At 39.7% G+C, this 12,828-nt stretch overlaps 1 protein-coding gene across 1 annotated transcript in view; it reads left to right on the forward strand.

Moving 5' to 3' along the window:
- LOC150080871 (band 7 protein AGAP004871-like) overlaps window positions 1-12,828 on the forward strand; it is a 200,255-nt gene that overhangs the window by 96,533 nt on the left and 90,894 nt on the right. The window contains exon 2 of the mRNA XM_090381560.1: window positions 5,659-5,765. Coding sequence (XP_090237686.1) covers window positions 5,659-5,765 — 107 coding nt within the window. The remainder of the gene's footprint in view (window positions 1-5,658; window positions 5,766-12,828) is intronic.

A 12,828-nucleotide genomic window follows, 5' to 3' on the forward strand; every position in this document is an offset into this window, starting at 1 on the left:
GCTGCCTCCTTTAATATAACTGGATAGATCCCATCCACCCCGGCTGCCTTTCTGGTGTTTATCTTCAACAGTTTCTCCTCCACTTTACTCCCAGTTATTTCAAGATTCTGTAGCTTACTGCTAGAGTTGAATACACCTCTGGTATTCCCTTTGCTGAATAACTCCTCATGTGTGAATGTCGATGCAAAATATTCATTTAGTTTGTTAGCTACCTGAGCAGGATCATCAACAGTTGACCCATCAATATCAAGTGGACCAATCTGATTCATCCCCTTCCTTCTAGAGTTTACATAAGTAAAGAACTCTTTGCTGTTTTTCTTTGCATCCCTTGCCAAGGATTTCTCGTAATCTGCCTTCGCCTGCCTAACCTCCTTTGTAACTTGGTTGCATATCAACTTGTATCTATCATAGGCTTCTGTGTCTTGTGTTAATTTGTAAGTATCCCATGCATTTTTCTTCTCTGCCATATGCCTCATTAGTTCATCTGACATCCATTTTGGCCTAAACCTTGAACAATATTTCTTAGTTGGTATGTAAAGCCTAGTAGCTTCCAAGATAAGTTCTTTGAATGCTTCCCATTTTGAATTTGCTGTTGGTAACATCATCAGTTGGTCCCACTGTATAGAATTTAAATACTGTCTCAGTCCATCGTAGTCGCCTTTACGGAAGCAATAACCCTTCCCTTTTCCCCTAATGGTAGTTACCTCTTTGAGTAAATCCCACTTCAGCACACTGTGATCACTGCCACCTAGTGGTTCATTTATCTGCAGATTCTTAATGCATGAAGAATCACTGCTGATAATCAAATCAAGAGTATTACTCCCTCTAGTTGCCTCCCGAACATGCTGATGTAGAAAACAATCATCCAATAAATCCACAAAAGCTCTGCTAGTGCGTGAGTAACCAGCCCCCAAATTCCAGTCAATATCTGGGAAATTAAAATCTCCCATTATAAGACTCTCTGATTTACTGGCCCACTCTATTTCCCTGTACAGTTCCTTATTATACTCATCAGAGTCATTAGGCCTATAGCACACTCCTACTCTCAATTTTGATCTCCCAATGCTTATGTCACACCAAACTGACTCAACACTGCACTGTCCAGCGATGTCGACTGGCTTCACTTCCTTGGTTTTTATGTGTTTCTTAACTAATAGCATAACCCCTCCCCCCTTCCTATCCTGTCTATCCTTTCTGTAGACGTTGTACTCCCCAAACTGCAGTTCTGCATCCCTTATATCTGTGTGACACCACGTCTCTGATATCCCAACAATATCTGCCTTTGATGTTTTGAGACATGTGACAGAGAAGAAAAATGCATAGGATACATATAAATTAACATGTGACACAGAAGCCTATGATAGATATAAGCTGGTCTGTAACCAAGTTACAAAGGAGGTTAGGCAGGCGAAGGCAGATTACGAGAAATCTTTGGAAAAGGATGCAAAGAAAAACAGCAAAGAGTTCTTTACTTATGTAAACTCTAAGAGGAAGGGGATGAATCAGATTGGTCCACTTGATAGCGATAGTTCGACCGTTGATGATCCTGCTCAGGTAGCTAACAAACTGAATTAATATTTCGCATCAACATTCACACATGAGGTGTTATTCAGGGAGGGGAATGCCAGAGGTGTATTCAACTCTGGCAGTAAGCTAGATAATCGTGTAATAACTGAGAGTAAAGTGGAGGAGAAATTGTTGAAGATAAACACAAGAAAGGCACCTGGGGTGGATGGAATCTCTCGTTATATTAAAGGAGGCGGCAAAGGAAGAAAGCAAACCCTTAGTCATAATTATGAGAGCTTCCTTGGACTCAGGGGAGGTACCCATAGACTGGAGATGTGCAAATGTGACCCCAATCCACAAAGGAGGATCAAAGGGAGACACAGGTAATTACAGACCTGTTAGTTTAACTTCTGTTCCAGGGAAATTAATGGAGGCACTAGTTAAAGAAGCATTGCAGGATTATCTAGACAAGACTTCCGTTATAGCTGAGACACAGCATGTGTTTGTTAAGGGGAAGCCTTGTCTGAATAATATGATTGGATACTATGATGTAGTCACAAAGGACCTGGATGCAAAGAATAACTTTGATATCATATATTTTGATCTTATAAAAGCCTTTGATACTGTTGCACCTGGAAGACTGCTGCACAAATTGGAGCAGTGCGGCATTGGAGGCAAATTGCTGCTATGGATAAAGGGATGGTTGAGTGGGAGAAGACAGAGTGGTAATCAATGGACACTGCTCTTCGTGGACTAATGTTATTAGTGGAGTCCCTCAGGATTCAGCGTTCGGTCCATTGTTGCTTTCTGTATTTATAAATGATATTGATGACGGTATATCAAAGCTTAATGTCCAAGTTTGCAGACGATACGAAGGTTGGCAAGGTTGTTAATGACACTAATGACAGTAGACTGCTGCAACAGGTTCTAGAAAAGTTGAGAATATGAGCTGAGAGGTGGCAAATGAAGTTTAACATTGACAAATGTAAAATACTACATATGGGAAGCAGTAATCCCAGAGTAACGTATCAACTCTGTGGTACCACACTGACAGTGGTAGAGAATGAAAAGGACCTGGGGGTAATTTTGCAGGCAGATATTAAGTTTTCTGATCAGTGCAGACGGTCTGCAAGTGTAGCTCATGGTGTCTTGTCAATGATAAACAGGAATATTTCTAGCAGGGATAAGGAGGTGATTGTCCCCTTGTATAAGGCAATGGTCAGGCCACACCTTGAGTACTGTATACAGGTCTGGAGGCCTCATTTTAAGAAAGATGTAGCGCTGTTGGAACGAGTACAGAGAGGGGCAACAAGATTAGTGAATGGAACAAAGGGTTGCTCTTACAAAGAAGAGCTTAAGTTTTGCTAATTACAGTGTCTGGAGACTAGGCACCTGGGAGGTGATCTGATTGAGGTGTATAAAGCCTTGAATGGTTTGAGCATGCTCAATGCTGATGGGATTCTTCCTCTTGCTCAGAATAATCACCTGAGAGGGCATAAATTGAAATTGAGGAAGACGGTTGTAGGATAGATATGCAGAAGTTTGCCTTTAGCCAGCGGGTGGTTGATTGCTGGAACAAACTTCCATCTGTCGTTGTAGAAGTTGATAGCTTAAATAGATTCAAGGCAGAACTTGACAAACATTTGGAGTGAGTGGATGGGTGAAATAAGGGTTTTTTTTTTTTTTTTGGCTGATGCTATATAAGCTTTCTTTCTTGCATCATGTGCCTTTGCTAATGCTAATGACGTGTTGGATCATTTCTGAGTACAACCAGACGGAGAATGGACACGACCTGGCAGCCAGGATAATACATCAGAAGCTAGTGAGGAAATACCAGATAGTAGTAGTAGTAGTAGTAGTAGTAGTAGTGGCACTTGATGCAAGAAAGCGGTGTAGGAGCTTATGCAGCATCAGCCAAAAAAAAAAAAAAAAAAATCACACCATACCCTCCAATTGCCTGTCCAGTTCTTCCTTAAATTTATTTAACCTATCAACTTCCACAACGACAGATGGAAGTTTGTTCCAGCAATTAACCACCCGCTGGCTAAAGGCAAATTTCCGCACATCTATTCTACATCTATCCTTTCTTAATTTGAACTTATGTCCCCGTAGGTTCGTATTCTGAACAAGTGGGAGGATCCCATCAGAATTCAGCGTGCTCAACCCATTCAAGGCCTTATAGACCTCAATCAGATCACCACGCAGGTGCCTAGTCTCCAGCCACTGCAATTTGCAGAACTTAAGCCTCTCTTGGTAAGAGGATCCCTTCATTCCCCTCACCAATCGTGTTGCTCTTCTCTGTACACGCTCAAGCAAATCTACATCCTTCCTAAAATGAGGCCTCCAGACCTGTACGCAGTACTCAAGGCGTGGCCTGACCATTGCCTTATACAGAGGGACAATCACCTCCTTTTCCCTGCTAGCAAAATTCCTATATATCATTGACTATAGAAATATATATATTCCTATATATATTTCTAGATGATCAAAGAAAGTGTACCTTATTACGAGTACGAACCCCAGGCAATACTAGAGATCCCAAGCCACAAGCTGACTGGGACGGCGCCATAATTAAGGACTAGACAATTCCGCACAACAGGCTAGACATAGCCCTTATCGGCAAGAATGAAAAAGGCTTCCTATCTAATCGACATAGCGGTGCCCAACACTCCAACCTCCAGAAAACCCACGAGGAAAATATTAGGGAGTACACGGACCTAAGACGGGACAAAGAAATGTGGCATATGCAACAAGTAACGACCATCCCGATCATCGTGTAAACCACCGGTATGGTGCCAAAGACCCTACATAACAGCTTAACAGCAATAGGTCTCTCAGAGAACACCTACAAGGAACTCCAGAAAATCGCAATCCTGGCCGCCTGTGGGACAGTCAGAGAATTTCTCAACCAACATTAACGCCAGACATAACAACCACTCTGTGCACTTCGTTCCAGTAACCGTTACGGGATGGAATCCCCATCAGGGAGATATAATATAATAATATAGCTTTCAATATCATTAAGTGTGGTACCCTGACTACACACATAGAGACGAGATCTGCGACTCAGTCTATTCCTATTATGGTGCTGTGTGCAAAGAATTTGTTCTGATAGACGACATTGCTCAACCCCATAGGGCATAGCTGCTGAACAATATGTTGAAAGATGAGAGTATCGTCCTAATGGAGTGGTTCTGCTTCCCCTTGGAACTGAAACCCTCTCGCCGAGGGCGATAAAAACATCTAGGGTTGTACTGTCCTTAATTATGGATTGCATAAATTTTTACCGTCACAGAAGTAATTTTACAGATCTTAATTTCTAATTTCACCATTGCAACTACCTTTGTAATGTGAAGACTTTTGCAGATCTTCTAATATTTGCCAAAGTACTGAGTCAGAGTGGCGTTGTATAAGGAATGGAAAGCAAAAATGAGACTGGAAATGCTACAAAACAGATGCACGAGAGTGATTATTATTATTATTATTAAAATCAGTTTATTTCCCAAGAAACCTTGGGTCACCCAGGGACGGCTCTGTGCCAGAAGGGTGTGAATACAGACTAAGGTGCGAGGAACACAATGTACAATAAACAAGGGTACATTCGTGCTCGACCCGAGACTTTTACAGGGTTAAATAAACAATAATGTACAAAATATACAGTAATATACATGATTACATGAAAACAGCAAGTCTTTGCCATATACAAATAGGCAAGTTAAAAATAAAAAAAAAATAAATAAAAGTCTGTCCAGGAGAAGGGGAGTATTATAAGTTCATAATCTGGTAACAGTTCTTGAGGATTTCCTTCCTGTAGGGCTTGTCTTCACAGAACCTATCAGGGTGGATCCTAAATTTATTGAAGATCCGAAGACAATTGGCTGGAAACATGTTCCTCAGGGAATCAATGTTTGACAGAGTAAGACGTAAGACGATTAGCAATTTATGAAGACAAATGACGTGGACGAACAGATATCAACATGCACATTTTCTAGTAATTAATTAGTATATTAGTCTAGCTCCTTCTGAATCCTCTGATTCCTAATTGAAGGATTAGGAACAAATTCGATTCGAAATTAAATCATATGCCACAACTACTTCTATGCTATTTAATTATAAAATGAATGTTCTAATATTGACTTTTCTTTTCTAAAGCTGACACTTCGGACAACGACATCGGGTTTTGTGGATGGATTCTCACTATACTCTCAATGCTGGTGATCGTCGTGACGTTTCCATTTTCTTTGATGTTCTGTATCAGGGTAAATAACCTCCCTTTCATATTTAATGGTTATTTTTATATGTAAAATATCGTCGACGAAAATATTGATGTTTTCCTTGAAGCAAACTTAAAAGTACTTTTGAATAGGGTGTAAATTTTAAAAGAAAAAGCGGAAATTTCAAAAAATCTATAAATCAATAAGGGAATTCGCAAAACCTTTCTGTATATGTGTACGAAAGTTCTCTCAAACAAAAGGCTTGACATATTAGAAAGATAAAATTAAAGTAAAATTAAAAGCAAGAAAATTAAAGGGATCTTAAAAGTACAGTACCTCCGAATACCCTGACAACAAAATGCACTTTTCTTCAAAGTGAATTGTCAATGTTGATAAAATAAAATTAAAGCACTTAAAACGTGAAGAACCAAGAAAAATAAGAAACAATGGACTTTCGTAAGTCATCGATTGGTCCAATGTCGGGTGGGAATGAGAGAGAGAGCTATTCAAAAGGTTAGATTCCAAGATGCACCTATGTAATGTACGAAATAGGAAATTTTATATGCTTGAAATTGCCGTGTCTGCAAAAAAAAAAAAAAAAAAAGTCTGCAGGTACGCCAATTAAAGCATATAAAATTTGCTTTGTAGTAGTATGCTCCAGAGTTAGACGTCGTGGTGAAACTATATTTCACAGAAGTACTACCGATCAATTTTATACAATAAAGAAGCTGCTGGAACAAAGTGCACAATTTTCAGCCGATTCGGAGTCTTTCAGGCAATGGCGTTAATTATAACGCAATGGCTGCTAGTCTTACTAATCTCTTTATACATAAAAAAAAAAAAAAAAAAAAAAAACACCGTGTGTACCCTGTACACACGAAAGATGCTTTATTTGATGTAAAAACATCCTTGGCTTGGACGAGGTTAAAGGGGTTCAATATGAAAGAATCCGACCACGTTTAACATTTTAAAGCATTTATTTTATTTATTTTTTTTCTTTTCGGCAGTTTCATGAATTTGAGGTTGCAATACATGTTGTTCAATAGGCAGTTGACTTACAATGAGTTTGTGATAGCTAAAATAAGACACATACACTTGAGATTGTAAAGGGTGTAAATGTCTTTGAAACACAGCATCAATTATAGTTCCATGATTAGCAGTCGATACAGATCTAGAAGTATTTAACATTAGTTGAAATTTATTTTCTAAGAAATCAGTCAAAGGTTTGAATTGCGAATCTGCAAAATTAACGTTGAAATCTCCACTATGTATCATTGGTATTCGGTCGCATTTGTTGGCGATAAAATTGTTGTAGCAATGCAGCACCTTCAATCGTGTAAGGAAATAAAACGAAATGGATGAATTCAATTGATGTGTTCGATCTTTCGGTTAGGTGAAATGTAAATGACTACCGGCAATATCGTTTGAACATCAGGAAGAAGGCATTCAAATGACTCCAACAGGTCTATCCCTCACGGATTTGCAACAGTTTGTCGATAAACCACTTTCATTAGCATTAGCATTAGTAGAGGCATATGATGCAAGAAAGCAAGCTTATTCAGCATCAGCCAAAAAAAAAAAAAAAAAAAAAAAAAACAACCACTACTCCCATTTCACCCCTCCGTTCGTTCGAAATACCTGTCCAGCTGAGCCTTAAATTTGTTTAGGCTATCAACTTCAACAACAAGCGATGGGAGTCTATTCCACAAACCAACTGCCCGCTGGCTAAAGGCAAATTTCCGCACATTTATCCGACATCCGTCCTTCCTCAATATGAATTTATGCCCTCTCAGGTGATTATTCTCAGCAAGAGGAAGAATTCCATCGGCATTGAGCATGCTCAAGCCATTCAAAGCCTTATACACCTCTATCAGATCACCTCGCCGATGCCTAGTCTCCAGGCTCTGTAATTTGCAAAACTTAAGCCTTTCTTCGTAAGAGCAACCCTTTGTTCCATTCACTAATCTTGTTGCCCTTCTCTGTACTCGTTCCAGCAGCTCTACATCCTTCTTGAAATGAGGCCTCCAGACCTGTATACAGTACTCAAGGTGTGGCCTGACCAATGCCTTATACAAGGGAATAATCACATCCCTGCCCTTGCTAGAAAAATTCCTGTATATCATTGACAAGACACCATGAGCTACTCTTGCAGCTCGTCTGCACTGCTCAGAGAACTTCATATCTGCCTGCACAATTACCCCCAGGTCCTTTTCATTCTCTACCACTGTCAGCGTAGTACCACAGAGTTGATACGTTGATCTGGGGTTACTGTTTCCCATATGTAGTACTTTACATTTGTCAATGTTAAACTTCATTTGCCACCTCTCAGCCCATCTGCTCAACCTTTCCAGATCCTGTTCCAGCAGCATAGTATCAGTAGTGTCCTTAACAATCTTGCCAACCTTGGTATCGTCTGCAAACTTGGACATTAAGCCTGATACACCATCATCAATATCATTTATAAATACAGAAAACAACAATGGACCCAACACTGAACCCTGAGGAACTCCACTAATAACATTAGTCCACGTTAAGCAGTGTCCATTGATTACCACTCTCTGTCTTCTGCCACTCAACCGTCCCTTTATCCATTGCAGCAATTTGCCTCCAATGCCACACTTCTCCAATTTGTGCAGCAGTCTTCCATGCGCAACAGTATCAAAAGCCTTTCTAAGATCCAAATATATAATATCAAAGTTATTCCCTGCATCCAGTTCTTTTGTGACTACATCATAGTATCCAATCAAATTGGTCAGACAAGACCTGCCCTTAACAAAACCATGCTGTGTCTGAGCTATAACTGAATTCTTGTCCAGATGAGCCTGCAGTGCTTCTTTAACCAGTGCCTCCATTAATTTTCCTGGAACCGAAGTTAAACTAACAGGTCTATAATTACTTGTGTCAGCCTTTGATCCTCCTTTGTGAATTGGGGTTACATTTGCACATCTCCAATCCATGGGTACCTCCCCTGAGTCCAAAGAAGCTCTCATAATTATGGCTAGGGGTTTGCTTACTTCCTTTGCTACCTCCTTTAATATAACTGGATAGATCCCATCCACCCCGGGTGCCTTTTTTATGTTTATCCTCAACAATTTCTCCTCCACTTTCCTCTCAGTTATTAGAAAATAATCTAGCTCACTGCCAATGTTTACTTCACCTACGACATTCCCCTTCCTGAATAACTCCTCATGTGTGAATGTAGATGCAAAATACTCGTTTAGATTGTTAGCCACCTGAGCTGGATCCTCAACTGTTGAACCATCAACATCCAGTGGACCAATCTGATTCATCCCTTTCCTTCTTGAGTTTAAATAAGTAAAGAACTCTTTTCTGTTTTTCTTTGCGTCCTTTGCCAAGGATTTCTCATAATCTGCCTTTGCCTGCCTAATCTCCTTTGTGACTTGGTTACAGACCAACTTATATCTATCATAGGCTTCCATGTCACCCATTAATTTGTATGTATCCCATGCATTTTTCTTCTCTGCCATATGTCTCATTAGTTCATCTGACAACCATTTAGGCCTGAACCTTGAACAATATTTCTTGGTTGGTATGTAAAGCCTGGTAGCTTCCAAGATTAGTTCCTTGAATGCTTCCCATTTTGAATTTGCTGTTGGTAACATCATCAGTTGGTCCCACTGTATAGAATTTAAATACTGTCTCAGACCATCATAGTCGCCTTTACGAAAGCAAAAACCCTTCCCTTTACTTCTGATGGTAGTTACCTCCTTGAGTAAATCCCACTTCAGCACACTGTGATCACTGCCACCCAGTGGTTCCTTTATCTGCAGATTCCTAATGCATGAAGAATCACTACTGATAATCAGATCAAGAGTATGAGAAGTAACATATGAGAAGTAACAACATGAGTACGATTTTCTCTATTATGATAAACTGCTACACCACCAGGTTGTTGATCTTTTCGTTTGAAATGAACCACGCAATCGAAGTTAGTTATGCTTACTTCTTTATTTAGACACGTTTCAGAAAGTAGAAGCAAATTGGATTGTTATGTGACTGCATCAGTGAGATCGTCACTGTGAGCATGTAAACTGTGACAATTTAACGTTAGAATGGAAAGACCTTGTCGTTTACTGATGAACTCGTATAAAGCATCTTCCATGCTAAATAGAGGATTATTCGACAACTTGGTCATTTCAGCTTTAAGTGCAAGAGTGGATGTAGCGTTTCTCAGTCCATGATATAATTTCTTGTCTCCATTTGCAGCAATAATGTAAAGATCGATGATATCGGTAACTTGAAATAATGCAACATAAACTACGTAGTTGTTGTTCGTGATATTTCTAGTATTCACAAACTACGGAATCGAAAGTACCTCACTGAGATTTATGGATTGTAATAGCACAAGCCGATATTAGTGGAAAATGATTTCGTTTAGCAGAGATTGTTCTGTTGTTATTCTACGAAACACTGTACTTCTTGCGATCGGTACGGGTTCTAAATCGATTTCCCCTGGCATAGCAAACCGACGAGCCTTCGTTCTAGCAGGACCCTCAAAGTCGACGTTGATTGTTGCAGTATACTCTGTCTAGACGGTTCAGGAATCAATTGAAAATCCTCAGGTAATTCATTTGAACTCAAATCTTCTGGATAGAAATCTTCAGGAAATTCTTGAATATAATTTCGTGATGTCGACTATCCAGTTTCTTGATCAGAAGTCAATGTAGAAGGTTGATGTTGATCAAAATCTTGAGAAGCAGATTTTACTAAATTCTGCATTTTTTTTCGTTCGATATATTTTTCAATTCGTTCTATTGTCGACATGGGAAGCTTCTTCGGTGGCTTTGAAGCTTTTATTCTTGCATACTTCTCTGTATTTCCCTCAGCTGGAGTTTTAGCCATCTTCGAAAAACTTTTATAAGTATTTTTACAATTCAATAGTTAGCAAAATCCATTTGTAGACTAGTATGACGTCATAACCAAAAACTACTGCAAGAAGTTATTGTTTGTTAGCATTAGCATTAGTAGAGGCATATGATGCATGAAAGCAAGCTTATGCAGCATCAGTCAAAAATAAAACTAAAAAAATACCCTCCAATTTCACCCCTCCGTTCGAAATACCTGTCCAGCTGAGCCTTAAATTTATTTAGGCTATCAACTTCCACAACAAGGGATGGACGTCTGTTCCACCAACCAACTACCCGCTGGCTAAAGGAAAATTTCCGCACATCTATCCTACATCTGTCTTTCCTGAATTCGAATTTATGCCCTCTCAGGTGATTATTCTGAGCAAGAGGAAGAATCCCATCGGCATTGAGCATACTCAAACCATTCAAGGCTTTATACACCTCTATCAAATCACCTCGCCGGTGCCTAGTCTCCAGACACTGACTGGAGACTAGACTTAAGCCTTTCTTCGTAAGAGCAACCCTTTGTTCCATTCACTAATCTTGTGGCCCTTCTCTGTACTCGCTCCAGCAGCTCTACATCCTTCTTAAAATTAGACCTCCAGACCAGTATACAGTACGCAAGGTGTGGCCTGACCATTGCCGTATACAAAGGAATAATCACATCCTTATCCCTGCTAGAAAAATTCCTGTGTATCATTGACAAGACACCATGAGCTACTCATGCAGCCCGTCTGCACTGCTCAGAAAACTTCATATCTGCCTGCACAATTACCCCCAAGTCCTTTTCATTCTCTACCACTGTCAGTGTAGTACCACAGAGTTGATACGTTGCTCTGGGATTACTGTTTCCCATATCTGGTACTTTACATTTGTCAATGTTAAACTTCATTTGCCACCTCTAAGCCCATCTGCTCAAACTTATCAGATCCTGTTGTAGCAGCATAGCGGCAGGAGTGTCCTTAACAACCCTGCCAACCTTTGTATCGTCTGCAAACTTGGACATTAAGCTTGATATACCATCATCAATATCGTTTATAAATACAGAGAACAACAATGGACCCAACACTGAACCCTGAGGGACTCCACTAATAATATTAGTCCACGAAGGGCAGTGTCCATTGATTACCACTCTCTGTCTTTTTCCCCTAAACCATCCCTTTATCCATAGCAGCAATTTGCCTCCAATGCCACACTGCTCCAATTTGTGCAGCAGTTTTCCATGTGCAACAGTATCAAAAGCCTTTCTAAGATCCAAATATATAATATTAAAGTTATTCCCTGTATCCAGTTCTTTTTTGACTGCATCATAGTATCCAATCAAATTGGTCAGGCAAGACTTTCCCTTAACAAAACCATGCTATGTCCGAGCTATAACTGAAGTCTTGTCTAGATGATCCTGCAGTGTTTCTTTAACCAGTACCTCCATTAATTTTCCTGGAACAGAAGTTAAACTCACAAGTCCATAATTACTTGTGTCAGCCTTTGTCCTCCTTTGTGAATTGGGGTCACATTTTGACATCTCCAGTCTATGGGTACTTCCCCTGAGTCCAAAGAAGCTCTCATAATTATGGCTAAGAGTTTGCTTACTTCCTTTGTGGCCTCCTTTAATATAATTGGATAGATCCCATCCACCCCGGGTGCCTTTTTTATGTTTATCCTCAACAATTTCTCCTCCACTTTCCTCTCAGTTATTACAAAACCATCTAGCTCACTGCCAATGTTTACTTCACCTACGACATTCCCCTTCCTGAATAACTCCTCATGTGTGAATGTAGATGCAAAATACTCGTTTAGTTTGTTAGCCACCTGTGCAGGATCCTCAACTGTTGAACCATCAATATCCAGTGGACCAATCTGATTCATCCTTTCCTTCTAGAGTTTAAATAGGTAAAGAACTCTTTTCTGTTTTTCTTTGCATCCTTTGCCAAGGATTTCTCATAATCTGCCTAATCTCCTTTGTGACTTGGTTACAGACCAGCTTATATCTATCATAGGCTTCCATGTCACCCATTAATTTATATGTATCCCATGCATTTTTCTTCTCTGCCATATGTCTCATTAGTTCATCTAACATCCATTTAGGCCTAAACCTTGAAAAATATTTCTTAGTTGGCATGTAAAGTCTAGTAGCTTCCAAGATAAGTTCTTAGAATGCTTCCCATTTTGAATTTTCTGTTGGTAACACCATCAGTTGGTCCCACTGTATAGAATTTAAATACTGTCTCAGTCCATCGTAG

This window comes from Mastigoproctus giganteus, chromosome 9 (genome assembly GCF_048544385.1).
Source record: "Mastigoproctus giganteus isolate SK-2022 chromosome 9, ASM4854438v1, whole genome shotgun sequence".
Taxonomy (NCBI): Eukaryota; Metazoa; Arthropoda; class Arachnida; order Uropygi; family Thelyphonidae; genus Mastigoproctus; species Mastigoproctus giganteus.